At 42.7% G+C, this 18366-nt stretch overlaps 1 protein-coding gene across 1 annotated transcript; it reads right to left on the bottom strand.

Moving 5' to 3' along the window:
* Nucleotides 1-331: 331 nt before the first annotated feature.
* ddx3xa (DEAD-box helicase 3 X-linked a) lies at nucleotides 332-16693 on the bottom strand. The gene is made up of 19 exons (XM_079517581.1): nucleotides 16334-16693; nucleotides 15086-15137; nucleotides 14811-14861; nucleotides 10980-11090; nucleotides 10172-10313; nucleotides 9920-10027; nucleotides 9719-9818; nucleotides 8589-8724; nucleotides 8192-8280; nucleotides 8003-8101; nucleotides 7708-7868; nucleotides 7369-7513; nucleotides 6751-6895; nucleotides 6343-6390; nucleotides 4686-4867; nucleotides 4481-4598; nucleotides 4207-4363; nucleotides 3940-4088; nucleotides 332-3537 (listed from the first exon to the last, which is right to left on the bottom strand). Exons 1-19 carry the CDS (start codon nucleotides 16376-16378, stop codon nucleotides 3428-3430), a joined length of 2148 nt encoding a protein of 715 aa, XP_079373707.1. The 5' UTR covers nucleotides 16379-16693; the 3' UTR covers nucleotides 332-3427.
* Nucleotides 16694-18366: the final 1673 nt, after the last annotated feature.

The raw sequence follows: 18366 nt of genomic DNA, 5'->3' as shown, positions 1-18366 counted from the left end.
CAGGGATTATGAGTCCTACTCAACACAGTGGTGCAAGTAAAAAAGAAAAAGATTTGCGTTAGCCGTTTTCACTATAAACCAGGTGGGGGAACACACTGTTGTGGCAGACACATGCCGGGAGAGGCCACGCTCTTCATGCTGAAAAAAAATACTTGCCATGTATATTTTACCAATATATATTTAATGGCCTCTTACAGAACACCCTATTCAATCCCCCTCACAATTCTTCACGGGTTCTCGATCAGCAGTGGTTACTTTTAAGCATTTGTTTTACGGCAAAAAGTGCAGAGATCACGTGATTTTGCTCCTGGCAAAATAAAACCATAGACAGTTGGGTTTACAAATGAAATCTTTATATATTTTCAAAACAACAAATCTAAGCCAAATTAGATTTTGCTGCCTATCCACCATGCAGCCACAGAAGGCATCAGCGTGCCTGCTACATCAGTGTCCTTTGCACATCTACAGTAAACATGCTTGATTTTTCCAGATACTTTTGCATTCAAACTTTATTTTGGTAAAATCATACAATAAACGCACAGCTGAGTATTTCCCATGCAGTGCATTAGCCTCTAAGCTAGTACAGAAAGCAAAGTCTACATCTACAGAGCTCTGGGTTCTCCTTTTAAGCATGGAGCAAGTCTTGGGCAGAGCTCTGCCTTGCACAGCCTGTGCAGTGCACAGAGCTCGCTTCAGCAGTACAGGGCTGCCATATATATATATATATCACCATTGCAGTGGAGACCTGCTCCATACCCAGGGAGAAATCAAGAGATGCCATATATGCAAATGCAACAATAGAGAATAAACCACATGTTTGTTTCTTAAAGATTGCCATGTGCCAGACATTCACTGGAGAAAAATAATTATCAGGTCAAATTAGAGTAAAGAATCATAAACTATGCACACACTTGGAGAATCCGAACACTTCTGCACTGATACGCTTAGGAAATTTGCTCTTTTGACAACTTTATTCCAAACCTTGGCATGTTTGTTACTTTGTTCCAACCATTCCAAATTTGACGGCCAATTGGGTATCTAATAGATGATTGGCCCTGAGGAGGCCTTGAAACAGCTGTGGATATTATTTACTGAGTCCAATGCGTCTTAAACATTAAAAAGCTCACACTACCCCGAAATATATAAATTTCACGCATACAGGTGACATTCAACATTCAAGTGCCAGTGTTTTTGTACTGTCTTTTGGTCAAGTTTCTGAAACTTCCAAAGAATCACTTTGAGGCTTACAAAAATAAATATTTGTCAAAAATGCTTAATAAATTACACAAAACTAGCAGCAAAAGTAGAATCTAGAAATCTGTGTGCAAATGGCTAAATTCCCCAACTGCTAAATCCCCTGGTCCCAAATAAATCCTGGTCTAACGTTGAGAACCCTTCCCCTTTGTAAACAAGCTGCGTTTTTCACAATCTCCTCACACACAATATTTGGAAGCTTAAGGACACATATCCAAGACATCTATATAAAACTCTAGATGTGCAATAAAATAACTTCTGTAAAACTCGATGGGCACGACGTACAAGGGCCTACAGACCTAAATCAAGTAGCACCATTCAATCTCAAAGTTCTCAAACACTGTCAGTGCATCCGCTTTTAGTTCAATTTCTAAAAAAGTTTTCAAGGCACAACACACCTGAGGAGAAACACTGAGCACTCAAGGTTGAAATGCCCAACTCCCTCCTCCTCTCATTGGCTGCTCCTCTTTCAGAGGAAAAGCCTGGTCTGGCTAAATTGAGCCAGAGCTTTTTTTTTATACAAGTCTGAGCAGATGAACCCCCTGAGGAGTTGACAGTACTCGTGTCCTCATTAGGAAGTGGACACTCTCGCCTATCTTTGGCCACCTCCACAGTTAGAATGTGCAGCAATAGAACCCAAAGCCACTGACAAATGGTGGTGCACTGTAAACTGCGCCCCACGCCTAGTCCCCCCCCCCCCCACCCCCCTCCCCCCCGCCCCGTAACCCCAGTGGTCGGAGTGCTGATCTGCTCTGCTCCGGCCTTTGCTGTTGAACTGATAAACCTCAGTGATCATTCTAATGTCTGTCTCTTAAAGATGAACCATGCCTCCAACGCAGCTTGAAAAGAGAAAACGTTTGTAATTAAGTTAAGCCTCAGTTCACGTCTTTTCTCCTTGACCAAAAAACAAAACACTAGCATGCGTAGAATACCGTATGGGCCTTGCGGTTAATGGTAGATCGGCAAACGCTAACACCCCGCTATGCCCTCCCGATGCCGCCAATGCTGTGGTCCTTATGCAGCCATTTTGAACTTCACTTTCAACATGGCAGGCATTTTTTGTTTTGATACCTATTTGTAAAGAAACATTTCATAAAAATCAAAAAACTGACTCAGTTTTTCAATTGTGCATGTATGCACTTAAAATGTCTCAACTTTCTCAAGTAAAAATAAAAACAAAAAACACCGCCCACTTAATGTAGCTAGCACTTTGTTAACATACTAGCTGCCGTAACACTGTCAAGTCAATTGGGAAATGTGGAGTAACAAGTTCCAGCATCGATTATTCTTGTTTAAACCTCAGCGAGTGTTGGCACTGAGCTTAATGACTTTGTTGATTAAGATCACAATAGGAATGGCTATTTCAAAGACTACCATGTCCATAAAAGGAGCCTGTCCAGGATAGAGTGAGCGAAAAAACCAAAACAAACAAAAACAAAACAAAACAAAAAAACAGTAAACAAACTCTTTTGTCCCTTAAGTTTAGATTATGGTTTCTTCACTGAGAATTGTCCCCAATGGAATCAGACAGTGATGGCTCCGTTAGCTGTTTGACTGTAGAAAAAGGCTACATGATGTCCCTGCAATAAATTTGAAGTTCAAATGGAATCATGCCTCGCACGAGCCACAACACCCCAGTGTTTGCCAAGGTTTGATTAAGTACAAGCTGATTTTACATTTCTAATGCTTTTCACCAAATAACAAAATAACAATACTACCAAATTCAGAGCTCTTGGCCAAGTTCATTTGGTGAAATGACAACATATATTTCCTGTTTAAATTCAAAAGGCACAGTACATTAACATACAAGTGATCCTCAGGTTATTCAATTAGTTGTTGGTTTTCCCCCCAGAAAGACAAAAAAAAAAAGTATAGTATTTCTTTTACAATAAGTCCGAGGTTGCTATCGGACAACGCATGTCAGCATCCATGCTCACTCTCTATAATGAGGTGTGCAAATCTCTGCAGTCTCCAGTGGGTTCGCGCGTGCATGTGACGTTCCTTTGCATCGCGCTGCACTTCTGTTTTGTAAGAAGTCATGGGCAGAGAATCAGGGTTGGTAATGTACTGTGTGTCAGTGAAGCTACACAGGGGTAGGGGGGATTGTTATTGTCTGGCTAAAGTTAACATGTGGTTTCCATGGGGTTGGCATTGCAACCTATTCCTATGGCGACTAGTTGCCCCACCAGTCTTGCCCCCCACTTCCAGAGTGGGTGTAGCTTCCACCGTAGCCATCATTGCCGTAAAATCCACCGCCGCCACCACCACCACCACCAAAGCCACCTGAGAAGAAAAGGGACAGAAGTCAGTCGTCAACCCAGGAAGTGATGGGGTTGCTAGACCCTCAAAAATGCAGGCAAAAATCCTTGATTGTGTTAAAATGCTTGATTATGTGATGAAATATGCAGGGTTTGTATGTGATGTGCGGTGAAATTGCAAAATATGCACAAACAATCAAATAATCACGGTTTTCTAGAGGGTCTAGTTAAATGAGTAGATTGAACCGATGGCACATAATCACGGTTTTCTAGAGGGTCTAGTTAAATGAGTAGATTGAACCGATGCCACATAATCACGGTTTTCTAGAGGGTCTAGTTAAATGAGTAGATTGAACCGATGCCTTTTTCTCTCTTTGGGCAGCTGACTGGACTGTGTGGACTGTGTGAACTGAACAATACAACTTACCTCCACCAAATCCACCACGGCTTCCTCCATGGCCAGGGGTGCTGCGCCCGCCGCCACGCCCACCACCACCACCGCCGCTGCTGCCAAAGCTACTGGGACCTCCAGCCGTCTGACGGTAGTCTCTGGCTCCGAAACCACCACCAGAGAATCTACACAAAAAATAAAAAATAAACTTCTAAATATATACCAATGCTTCTCCAGGCAGGCACACATATCTATGTGCCAGTAATTACAAGTAAAAAATGTCCAACAGTAACAGGCGAGTACCTCTTGCCGCGCCCACGGCCCGTGGTGCACTTATGCTGGTGCTCGTAGGCGAGACTCTCAAGCCACGAGGGAACCTCCTGCTTAGCCTCAACCAGGATGTCCAGCAAATCTTTGGTTATGTTGCTGTTTTTGTCGTTAAAGAACGACGTGGCCAGACCTAGACATCAATAATTGGGCAATAGTAATAAGACTTTAACAGAAGGACAAAAAGAAGGTCAAATCTATTAATAAAGCTATGCATAAGACTCAATACAAAAAAAAAAGTGTTCTTTACCAAGGTTGCCCACACGTCCCGTACGGCCGATACGGTGAACGTACTCCTCAATGTCACTGGGCAGGTCAAAGTTAATAACATGTTTCACATTGGAGATGTCCAGACCTCTGGCAGCCACCTAGACAAGGAGATAAAGGAATATATAAAATCATGGTCTGGCTCTGAGACAAGAATGGGAACACTGCTTGTGTGTGGAATTACATACAGCTGTGGCCACCAGGATGGGGCACCGTCCAGAGCGGAACTGATGCAGAGCCTCCTCTCTGTCTCTCTGGGAGCGGTCTCCATGGATACTGGTGCAGGCATAGCCCTCCCGGTAGAGGAAGTCCTCCAGGGAATCTGCACCCTTCTTGGTTTCCACGAACACCAACGTCAGGGCTTCCTTGACTACAGGCAGGCAGAGAGAAGAGCAAGTGGGAACAAATTGAGAAGCAGCCACGGCACTGCAAATGCTGCTTGATTACATACAAGAGATGGGAGCAGGAACATATAAAAAGTCCTCATACTACAATGCCAGCTGCTGTGAGCCCATGGAGAAAAATAAAATTGTAGTGGGTGCAAAAAAAGCTTTGCATTGACTGACAACCATTAACCTTACTTTAATATACCTTTACAAGCCATTTTATATATATATATATTATATAAATTATATCCATATTCTAGCAAATATTTGTATATATTAATGACCCTCACATGGCATCTTTTAAGCTACTTAATCATTAAATATAGTTAGACATATACATTAATGGCCATCAGAAAAGCTTGAGAAAAAGATGGGAGAGCAGAAGTGGGGTGGGATCAGCCATTCAAATAGAATCGTTCTCCGTTAGCCCTTCAAACTTAGTCAAAGCACCCCCGTGACCGCAGCCCAAAACAATGTACATCATTACAGCAGTGTGGCCATGGTGTCACCTTTTTTTTTGGCTCTCTCCTTTTTATATAGAGGGACAGACAGTAGGCCGACAGGAAATGGGGGAGAGAGATGGGGGGGTGACATGCAGTAAAGGCCGTCGGGATCGGGAGTCGAACCCACGCCACACTGCCAGACTCTGACTACCGGCCTGGACCGCTGAGCCACGGCCCACGCCCCATGGTGTCACTTTAGCTGTGAGATAGTAATTGGTTGAGACCAGATAGCTCTGGGGGTCGCAGATTGAGTGGATGTTGAACAGACCCGGTTTTGATGTGGGGAAATTGTGCATGGAGACACTGACAAAGCTAGCCATCTCCAGCAGTCCGTTACCATGGTGATACCTAATGAGTGCTTTAGCCAGGCTGCCCATATCATACATGTATAAAAAAAAAAGGTTGCACCAATATCCATCTAAATAAAAGCAGTGTTGGGAACTGGAGTGGAGACATCCCAAGCAACTAATGACAGATTTTCTGAACTTTAAATACGGGTAGCTATGTGGTCCTGGATCTACACTGTTTAATGACAGTATCCCGTTTACTGAGAACTAGCAATATCCATTCTGTAACAGTCATCCAATGGAAACCGGGGCTAAATGGTTTACATTTAAACTTCTGCAAAGCAGAAAGCTATATATGCAGACTACATTGATTCACGCGACTGTACTACACCCGTCTTCTCATTTTCAGAACCTCGATGCACAGACTGCCTGACTGAAGCATTTTAAAATTGTGTCAGTCAACAGTCTGTCTCAAGAGACTAGTAATCGCTGGTTCTAGGTCCTAATAACGCAAATGAGAAGCGAGGGCACAAAACAAAAACTGAGCAGGCATTTCAGTTGGGGAGCAGGGGGTGGTAGGTGAGTGGGTGGGTGGGGGGCAGGGAGTGAATTGTGGAATGTGATATTTCTGTCTTGTGGGTCAGACATAAGTACAGTATGCTCACTTACCAGGCTTGTCTGGGTCGACAACAGCTTCCGGAACATCACTGGGAATGACTACCGGTAGATAAAAGCAAAGCGTCCAGTAAACTTTAGGGGCTACTCAATACAACTGTAACAGCTTTGATAGACGCAAATGAGAAGAAACCCCTTAAAAACACGACCCAAATGAGAAGAAACTCCTTAAAACATTGTTTTGTTCGAGTGCCTGGCTGCTAACGACTAAACAGGGATTACTGCGTTTCGATTAATTATGTCTAATAAACAAGACAGCTTTTTGCTGTTGGGTTCTAGTCAATAAACGTATTTACAGGGATGTACATACACATGTCAATATTAGCTTAGCATAGGCCACACTGACCAAAACTGGATTACATGCTTTATTTGTTAGAAAGGATTCTGTCATGTTTGTCTCACCTGTGGCATTTAGAAGGTCTAAAAGGAAGGACCTTTTATCAGTTTCCTCCACCCAGACCACCTTCTGGGTGATGTTTTCAGAAGTGGAGCCAACACGACCTACAGCCAGGAAAATGTAGTCCTCAAGGAAATCACGTGCCAAGATCTAAGTCAACAAACAAAATCAAGGTCAATTAACCCGGTAACGGTGCAATGCCTGTCTGTCCGACTGCCCATGTCCATTTTATGCCCGACACACGGTTGGATCGGTGCTTCTGGAAAGCCACCTATGAGTCGATCGATCAGTTCTCAAGTAGGGATGTTAATAATTAATCACTTAACTTGTTAAGAAATTATTCAATTAAACTTAACAGTGAATGAATCAAAAATACAGTGGTTCTATCATGGGGTGGTTTTCTGTGAATGATAATGCTGTCTACACACGTGTGTGGCCGAGGAACGCACGTGGGCTGGTAAAAAGACCAGCCCACATGCGGTACCCCGGTACCGCACCCCGGTAGCCACAAACCCCACTAGCCACAGAAACGTCTATGCTTTTGCATTTGATGTGACAGACAAGACGGTGCACATTTTAATTATATTCCTTATAATAGAAGGATTATTTGCCCATCTATGTACCTGGATCTCCTTGGGGAAGGTGGCACTGAACATCATGGTCTGGCGCATGCCTTTAGGTGGCATTGTATCCTGCTCCACGATACGTCTGATTTGGGGCTCAAAGCCCATGTCCAACATACGGTCAGCCTCATCCAGCACAAGGTAGCTGCAGGGAATTACACAGACACTATATTAAGACCCAGACACTGGACTACATATTTGATTGCGCAGGTATAATGTAATGTAGACTTAAAATAAATGCTGAACTGATGGCCTAACTAGCCCCAGGCCGATGTGTCCAAGAGTTTTGGCTCGTCTCCTAGCAGCACAAGCACATTTTGATGAAAGACCTAGACTCACTTGCAGTAATCCAAACCGATCTTGCCCCTCTCCATCATGTCCACCAGACGCCCGGGTGTAGCCACCAGTAGGTGGCAGCCCCTTTCCAGGTCCCTAATCTGTTGGCCAATATCAGCGCCACCATACACCACACAGGGACGCACCTTGGAGCGATAGGCAAACTAAAGAATGGGGAAGGAAAAGAAACATACTTAGGTTTTAAGCTACACACCCGTTATGACATGTGTGTGTTTGTGCATAGTGTCAGTCAGCAGTATAGTTGGCTTAGTGTCAGGCAGCAGTATACTTAGCTTACCTTTCTCGCCTCATCGTAGATCTGCAAGGCCAACTCTCTGGTAGGAGCCAGAACCAGGGCGAGGGGGTATTGCTTACGGCGTCCATACTTTCCATTCTCCTGGAGATTAAGAGGGAAAATTGTGTCAAAACGATATCATTTGAAGACAAATAAAGGATAATGCGTTTAATAACAGATTAATTTCCTTACACCACCGTTCTTCGCCCCGGCTTCTCCAGGCCCATCGCTGTAGATCTGACTCAGCACTGGTAGCAGGAACGCAGCAGTCTTACCAGAGCCTGAAATACAGCATGGGATGAGTCCATTAGTTATTAATTATTCAAACACCACCTAAATATAAAACACTAAGGCACAGGAATTGTTCCAACAGACGTATTTTGGTATCCATACAGTGTGTATAGAAAAGCACCTAGAGGCTGAGCTTAATACCATGCCACACGCCTGTGACCCAAGCAATGAATCCATGCCACATTTAATATAGCAGGTGAATTAGTACCAGCAAGTGAAAAATCAAGAATGTGACGAGACTTTCTTGTATCAGGTATACAACAAGAAGGTATGCATCATGTTTACAAGTCTAACTCACCAGTCTGGGCACACGCCATCAGGTCTCTCTTACTCTTGATGATGGGGATGGCATGTTTCTGGACCGGAGTGGGCCGAGTGTACTTTGTCAGATTTATGTTGGCCATGACGATCTCCCCCATGTCCAAATCATGGAACTAAATCATAAGCACAAACACACATCAGTATAACAGACTTATCGTTCCACGTCAGTGTTCACCCTACATGCACCCAATGCTGCTCCTGAAATAGGACAGTCGCTGTTGGTTTTTATTTATAATTTTACAAAAAAGGAAAGGAGGGTTCTGCTTCATATCCAGGTCAATTCACACCTGTAAGCAAAGCATAAACAAGAAACTTTGCACTTACCCGATAAGATTAGAACAATTATAATGAACGCAATGTAGACAAATTAAGCAAGCAATGCCGATTAAGTATTATCATTAGTTAAAGGAAAGTAGTCCTGCCTTGTCATGCAAGTATCACACAGTAACATTACAGCAAATATGTGAAATAAACACAAAAGCTGCCACTGCCAAGATAACTGACAGATTCCCTCACAGAGATGTTAACCTATGGTTACTTGGCTAGGGATAGGGTTAAAGAAACATCATAAACGTAAGATTATACTATATTATGTTCAACTAGAAAGATGTCATCCTGTGGAATTGCAAGTGTGGTTGCCTATCTAAATTACATATTGTGATGTCACCGTATATTTTACAATCGTATGAGTGCAAAAAAGTGTATCCTGTGGGATTATAGGCAAGGGGTGTTATCATCGTCCAATCAGAGAGAGAAAAAAGACCAATAACAAGTCTTTTTGGCTATCGGCAACTACAAAAGTGTACTTTCAGAAATCTTGAGACCACTCATAACAGACATGTGCACTGCTCAAGTACTGCGCACTGTACTTGGGCCTCAAGGGCACTTCTGGTGCTGGCAGAAACCACCCAGAGGGGTGTGCTTCTGCAAGTGTCTGTGTAAAAAAAAAACATTAAAGCTAAACTTCACATCTGCTGCTACCTACACCTCTATCCTTGATGAAACATTGCACTTAGAGCAAACTCACCAAGGAATAAAGCGATAGTACTGGAAAATTACCTTTTCAAAAGAATTAGAATGCGAAAGGCTGAGTGCAGGCAGACTTACACTTTCTATGTGTGGCGGGCAGTTGTTTCCAGTGGCCTCCACAGGAATGTCATCATATTTCTCAAAGTTAATCCCAGTGTTGCTCCCGGCGAACAGCTCACTGGAGGGGGAAATACATATTCACAATGGTTTGGGTCAAAGAAAGTGGATATTTATATAGTATATATATACACATTTTCCCGATCAGCATTTTGGCCTTACCTTTCCAGGCGCTCATTGGTTCCAGTGAGTTTGGACCAATCGTCTTCCTCTCTGGAGTCCTCCTGCCAGCGGCTGTTTCCTCCACCACCAAAGCCCCCACGCTGGTAACTACAATGCACAAAAAAAACAAGGTCAACACATGCAATAAAATAAATAAATACAATCTACAGTTTTTAATCAAGTAATTCGCCACTTGCTCAAAGAGGATTACATTTAGATTTATTCATAGGAGTAACGACAATCTTGACTCACCTTCCCCTGTTACTTGCCCCACGGTCACCGAAGAAAGCAGACTTTCCTCCCCTATCGTTTCGTCCCCCAAAGCTGTTATAGGCAGCATCCCTCTGAGCTCCTCCTCCTCCTCCCCAGCCACTTTCAGTACCACCTCCAAACGCTGGTATGGAACAGAGAGACAATCAAGGATACAGCAAAAGAAAAAGCTAGCCCCAAATTAGTATTCTTACCTACGACAGAGCATTGCGGTTCCCTTCCGAGTAAGACTTCACTTTCGTTCAAATCATCCAGCGGTTATTTCATCTTAGCCGACAGGCAGCAATTGCAGCGAACTGTCAATGTACATAAATTGTCTAAACTACCCTTAATAAAAGTACAAAATCACAGCCGTGTGAAGTGCCCAGGGGGGCTGGCCCGGTTCCGGCGAGCCACCCCGCGTCCGAAACGGTCGAGAAATGATAATTACCGTGTGGGGGTCCCTCTACTGTACCACCCCAAATCATCATATATACAGTTAATATATGTGTGTGTTAGGCTGCGCAACAGTGACACTTGGTTGTGAAAACTAACCAAACGCTATTTTGTGCTCGGACAGACCAGGCCAGCCAGGCAGGGACAGACCCAGCCAGCCAGGGACACACATAGCCGTCTATAGAAAAAATAGCTACTGGGGGGGTTGGTGTAAAATAATCCATTGTCCATCTAAATCTATGCTACTACTATGGCTACAGTTACAGAGTGGCACAGAAGGCCTCCCCACCTGCATTTTGCATTGGCTGATTAAACGAGCCATCGCCCCTTTTACCACGGTAGCTCCCACACCCACCTCTATCTTGGCGAACGGCTCCACCACGCCCTCCGAAGCCCCCATTTGTGCGGTTGTCGTGGAACCCGTTCGCTACTCCATTGCTGCGTCCACCGTCGCATCCAGGTGAGTCTTTGGAAAGAGGAGAGAACATAATGAAAGGGGGAGAAGAGTTGTATGAGAGTGTAGAGCTGGTGTGTCAGAAGAAGCTAAAGCTTAGCAGAATGATAAGGTTCCTTCCCTATCAAGACATGAGTGACATGTTTCCTATGTTCTCAATGGATCTTTCACCACAAATTAAGAAATGCTGTATAATCCAAAAGGCAGGCAGGCAGACACACACGCAGACACACCTAGTTCCCTTAAAGACAAATTAGGAGAATTTGATGGCCTCGCTTAAAAGTCACCATTCAATCACAGAGGTATGGTTGTCTCCGCCAGGCCGAAAGCGTGGCCGAGACAGTTTTCGCCCCTGTCTGTCCGTGTGGCCTTCAGTCTGTGAGCAGCTAATCTCCGGCACAATTGGACGACTTGACACGCAACTTTGAATGTACACTGCCTGGAGGCCATGTAAAAACCTGTCCCAAATCTGTTATAGCACGACCAGGAGGCAGAGAAGAGCTCTTGAACCATAAGTCATAAATTACACGATTTCTCTGCCTTAGAGGGACAATTAACACAACGATCTGCCCAGCTGTGCACACTGGCTGTATCATCGTTCCCATCATTGGCCACACCGTTATCAGCATGGGCTGAGGAAGAGGCTGGTAGGGGACAATAGACAGTTAGCATCACCAAGGTGAGGCTTGCCTAGTAACTGAGACTACGCCACAGCAGCATCAGGGGACATTCCCGGGGCAAACACATCTAGGCTTAGTTTTGCCTGAACGCTGGTTAAGAGGATGGGACCAGGCAGGCATGATGAGGCTGTTCTCAGGTCTGTGATAAGATGATCTAATGTGATCTGTGGGCCAACACATTAGGTGCATTCACTGCAGTGCCGACTACAAGTGCACACACAAAGGAAAACACCTTGTAACTTGTTTTAACAAGCACACAACCCAAATGCTTTAAACTGAGCAATGGCGAATCAAAGGCTAACAGGCATTCATAGGCAGCATCTCAAATGACTCCACACCGAACCAGATCATCAAGATTAGACTAACAATGGCAGCCAAGTTGAAAATTATTTAGCTCATTCCGTATTCACACTATGCACTGAGGGGGAATAGTCACAGAAGTCAATTCCAGAATCACTGCTTCTGCCGGTTATTACAATCAATTGGATTCTAGTAAAAGAGAAGGGCTAGTTCTACAGTCGAAGCACTTGAAATCAAGCATTTGACAAATGCTAATGTTTCCTGGTCAGTCTGGTTGTGCCAGATTCATTCCAATATTTGTTCAAACCAAATAAAACATCTCCTCCAGCCTCAACTTTTACATGTCCTGTATGTCTAACATTATGCATCTGCCATGGGCAGATAAAAAACATGGGTGGTTCAGAGTGTAACCTGATAAGTGAGAAATGCCTGTGCTGGCATAGGATACAACCTGGCAACATAGTTGTAAAACTGTGAATTTCTACATTCCTATGACTGATTTGATTTTTATATTTCCACAAATTAAAATTTAGAAGTGGTTGAAGAATGAACATGGCTAATAATCACTAGACCAATACCGTCCAAATGCCGATATTGTGACTCACTGTCATTAGTAAGACAGGCATACTATTGGTGCAATGCAGAACCTTCAAAGCACCATGCATCACAAGCAACTAGAGATGCAAGCTTCAACTAGACTGCATTAGACCAAAGTTCCCATGGTTCTTTAGTAGCCAGCACAAAGCATTTTGTCTACGCACTCATCTAGGCCCGGCCACTTCTATATACTAGGATGAACTGAATCGGTGGCATGACATGCAGGTACATTAAGGTATACCACATCTGTTTGGCCAGCCCCCACTGTAGGCATGGTAAAAGGCAAGCTCCTGAGAGGCCAGTCTTGGGTAACCTAAGTAAAAGGTAAGGATACAGGCTATAAAAAAACTGTTGTGATTATTGACTAATGCAGTATGGGTGTTGGTCGACTAATAAATGTTTTTACCGGTCCTACAGTCATCCCGTCCAGGAGTACAGTTATGTCTATATCTTTGCTCACACTCTACCTGCCATAGCTGTGGGTACTGCTTAGAAGAAACTTCAGAAACATTAACATTTAGTCGTGTGAAAAACGTTCCTGTTGCGTACAATTAACTCATTGACCTCCAGTGCTGTCCGCTACCGCATACAGCGCATCGTTTTATTTTGAAATTTAAAAATAATTAGCCCAAAACATTTGCGTTCTGTTCAGACACCGCAGATGCAGGTTTAAAGATGTGCTAATAATGGCGGTGGACAGTGGGGAAATCCAGAAATTGGATAATAGCAAGACGATTCTAAATCAATAAAACCCTCAAAAACCACAAACCATGTTCCTGATGCTCCTGGCTTTCAATAAAAACACATCAAATAAATATAAGTCCTTCTCTCTGCAGTGAATGAGTTAAGAATTAATCCATATTAAAGTGTCAGAGTCCCCTCTAAAAAAAACAAGTTGTAAATGCATATTAAAACTTCATGCATCAGTAATTACTGGCAAATTTTAAGTGGCCTTTAAAATGTGTTCTTTTTGTGCTGCCTTTATCATTTTAACATGACACTATGGTAACACTTACATTTAACTTCCTGTTACGTCTAGCATCCTCTCAAGTGAGCAAGCATCACAGAAAAGATAAGCTCATTAATTAACCATGAGACCGTTGTCAAGCTTACATGTAAAGTGTGTGCGTAGATAAACTAGTCCTTTCCCAATTCACATTGGCTTTGCTGGTGTGTAAATGGCTATTTCATGCATTTGGGAATGCAGGATGCCCTCAGCGAAAGCAGACAGAAGGGACTTACAGAGGTTTACTGGTGCCACAGAATAACCACACTGTCTACCAGCGGAATAAGCATTTCCTGCTGTGGAATAAGAAAACAGCAAACGGGGGGGAAAAGTCAGTGTGTAATGGCACAAAGACTACGATACGGTACTATGATATTAAAAGTGAAATTTGTGATTGTCGCCAAAGACTTGTATGATATCTCACAAATACTCAGATCTCACTTTAATCTCGATAAGATCAAAGCAAAACTACTTGGCTGTACAGCGCACGCAACAACCAAGACGGGTGGTTGAATCATTTTGGGTATCCCTATGCCTTTATTAGAGCAACAACCTACCACTTCTTGTCCTCTCAATCGAGCCATCATAACTGCCACTCTGAAATCAATTAAGTCAACATCTCCCAAAGAAATCGAATGTTAAACTGCTTTAGGCCAATGAATATTGGCCACCTTTCAAAATTTCATTGGTCAACTGAATGTGAGCAACAAGGCCATATCCAATTGAAGTCTATGAACCCACCACTTGTCCTACTTCACCTGTGCCTATGCAAGCTATGATGCTCAGGCACAAAATCAACAAAGTGGTTTATGTTCCATATGACACAATAACTCAATTTACTCATTCGGCAGTCTTTAGCTTAACAGCAAAGGCAGTGCATCATCCAAAACATGTCAATACGAAGGCACTTCCATTTGCAAGGACAATTTATTGAGTCAAACAAAAATGTACGACATTTTCTTGACATGGTCGTACATCTGAAGGAGGAATGCCTGAGCATTCATTCAAGAACAATGTCAACAATGTGACATTTAATAGTTTCTCTTATTGCTACATTGCTTCACTGTAGACAGAATATAAAGCTACAAGTGAACTATTGTTGATGGTGTGAATGTGGCTGTCTGGCAAGATATTAGAGATAAAGCTCACCATTTCTGGAAGCATCTCTGTTCCTCAAGTGAGGTGGAATGTAACGCTGCCCTGGGTTGAGAAAAGAAAACATTTTCAGCAATATCAAAACAATTGTGTGTGTACAGAAAACAGAGGGTTGTTGCAGGATAAAAAAATACAATTATAACCGGAATAATTTATCAAATTCGGTATTATGTTCTGGTTGACAGAACATTTAAGTTGAGAGCAAATGAGAGAATGTTTACTTATTCCACTTATATAACTTGTAAAGCAAAGACTAGTTCAATACTTACTGCCAGTTCCTCCACCCTGTCCGTCAGCAGAGTTCAAGTCTAGGACAGCAAGCTAGAGAAAAGGAGCCATTTTAGAGTGTTAATTTGTTTTGAGCTGCAATGTGTTGGTTCAGAATGACCACATTAATCGGTGCCGTTTAAATAGCTGGTTAAAATGGTTCTTTCAGCTAAACGTATAGTAATGTTATACATTTCTACCCATAAACCAGTTCCAATCATAATTTTTGCTCTATTAGTGGGATCAACCATCGCAGATGAATAGGCTTTCGCTGTCTGCATCAAGTAGGCCTAACTATATTACATCTAATCACGTGCCACCTATTTTCTACTATCCCAGACTTGACAGAATGAGTACAAACAATTGTTCACACCGACGGGGGAAAAAAGATCAACCAGCGAGCTAAACATAATGGCTACCTGGCATTAGCACAAAAAAGGTATAGGCCTAAATATATATATTACTTATTGTCACGCCGGCATGGGGCCAAAGAGGAACTAAATTCGCCGCAACGTTTTTTTCCTGCGCCACGTTTCATGCTCATATGGGCCTAGTAATACCAGAATCTACCTAGGATAAGTCAGCAACGTCACAAACAGTCGGAAGCTACCAGTGTAGCCTGTAGCTTCGTGCAGGCCTGACGGGACTGGAGTTCTTCCAACATGAGATTTACGTTACTGACGAATCCTTGCATATGTACTATTGTACTTTAAGGCCTAGCTAAATTATGCTAAGCGAACACCGGCCGGTATCCAAATGCTCGCGAACGAGACATTAACCCGCTGTGTTTACTATTATTTATTTTTTGAACGAGATACCAACAAACACGTATGTGGGATTCGCTGTTATTAAGTAAAAATTAATCAAATCGCCCATTTGGTTTTTCGACCTAATTATCTAGTAAACCAGCTATAATGAGCTCCGCCATCACAAGCTTTTCGACGGCGACACAAGCGCCACCATTTTACCAGTTTACCTTAAAGGTTAATTTTTAAACTTCGTCGCGTGACAAAAACAAACACCATTTAATTTAAAAAGAAAGTTCAATACGTCTATTGTCTAATTATAATAATGCTTGTGCGACCAAGCAATAAGCCGTTAGCCACCACAGCTAGCGGCTTAGCAGCTAGCAAAGCCTCACGACAAGTCGCCCGAGATATAATTTCTTCCGCCGGTTTAAAATGAGTTGTTTTAAAGAGTTATACAAGTTCAGATGTAACAGCAAATATAGATTGGAATAAAGTACTGACCTGCTGCTCTAGACCGTGTGAATTATCGACGACCACATGACTCATAACTAAAGAGAATAGTGGGGGATTATTTTCTGAAGAGAAAGGCTTTTCTTTGTTAGCACGACCCAGTTAGCAGAAAGAAATAAAATAAAATAAAAATGAAAACGCGGATTTAAGTTAACAATCGGTAACTAGTTAGTTACGTTTGCGTGTATATAAATAAATTAAACAAATCGGTTGTTTGTTAATAAATTATCCTTTCGTGTTTCCCAAATGAAAAAAATTGTGTCGAGCTGTTGAGCTGAATCCCCCTTCTGGCTGTCTTGACCGAGGTGGAATGAAAGACCCAACGCTTGGTTACCGCGAGATAACCCACGCTACACTAAGTTCCAGGGCAAACATCGCGATAGGTTCGTTTTGCAAGGCCAACCTCTCACAGTACACCTTTCAGGCCAAGTTGGCCAAGGCAGAAAATACAAGGACTTTTGCAGCTGTTAGATACTGTCTGTAACTGTATGTTGATTTGAACCCAACTTCATTTTTACATGACACATGGAGAAAATGGACAAAGCTCCACATCACTAACTAAATCCTGAAAACACGTATTTCCAGGCCTGTAGTAGCTCTGGTCCATAGCCACATAAATAAATGCCCTTTGCTTGCGGCATTAGATTAGAGCTATGGACCAGAGCAAGGCCAGTAGATTGGACAAAACAAAATCATGTAAATTTAAAAAATATACTGTATATCCCAAAGTAATAATAATTAAATACGAGAATAAGGTATTTATCACAGTGAGTGACCTGATCTAGAACAGTGCTTCTCAAACCACTGCTGTCAAGGACACCCAAATTGATAATTAGGCTGCAGACCCTGATTTGAAAATATTTTGTGCCAGTGAACCAAGAGAAGATTTTTGTTTAATTAGATACATTTTTAGCACAGAATTGCTGGCATTATCCGAATGGCCATTCTTATAGGCTTGGCTACATAATCTCTTCTGGCCTGTCTACAGAAATGTATAACTTATTTTTCTGGGGACCTCATGGAAGTCGAAAAACCACTAGTCTAAAATCATAACACCAAACACACCAGCCCATGCACGTGCACACAATTCCTGCTTCCACTGGGCTGCTTGGAAACTGGACAAGACACCTGGTGTCACTGTGGCTTCTGATCGGTTTCAAATGTCCTTAGCCAAAGCTTTACACAGGCCATGTGTATGCAGTTCATTAAAGTCATTTGGGGGGGGGGGGGGATGCTATGGTGACCATATGTCACAGGGATCAAGTATACCAGAGGTAATTGGATGGTGGCTTCGGATGCCAACCAGTCTGTGAGGCTCATAATCTCCGAACTCAGTTCAATCCATGTACCATCCTATATCATGCATCCTATATCATGCATCCAAACAATCAAATATGGGTGTGAGCGGAAGTCAATGTTTCCCACAACAGATTCATGAGCAAGACTCATCATGCATGGGTTTTTTCCTCTCTCTGACTCACCATGAATCACTGAGCATACAGTGGGAGTATAGTATATTTTATTACGTCATTACTGATTTGACACTGGTAGTGTTACACAGTGTACGACGTGCTTTCAGTATAGGCTACACACCTATGGAGCCATATTAATTACCACCTGGCTTCTCCAAAAATGTTGTCCAACTGGTTTCTAGTCCCTCCCTGTCCAGCTGACTGTTATATAAGGTGGAATAAGAGTGTGCCAATCAGCAGAGTGAGAGTGCTGCTGGTACCCACACCGGCAAGGCAACCCATGACATTGGACAATGTTGTCAGTGTGGATCTTCTTGTTCCTGGAGTTTAGTGGGCTTTATTTGGATATTTCTAGTTTTTCTAATGCACAACATCTTTTCTTATGTCTAATTATTATAATCTGTTGTTTTGTTTTTTATAGCTTCATTGATGTTTTTGAGGAATGACTTATGGTCCCACCTGCTGGACAAAACAAGACATAATACAACAGATATGTAATCACTTATTATGCTGTCATTATTTATTTGCTGTATTCATTCAATGCCCTCCGTA

The sequence above is a fragment of the Electrona antarctica genome, assembly GCF_951216825.1.
Source record: "Electrona antarctica genome assembly, chromosome: 13".
Taxonomy (NCBI): domain Eukaryota; kingdom Metazoa; phylum Chordata; class Actinopteri; order Myctophiformes; family Myctophidae; genus Electrona; species Electrona antarctica.
This window is presented reverse-complemented; position numbering and strand designations above follow the sequence as displayed.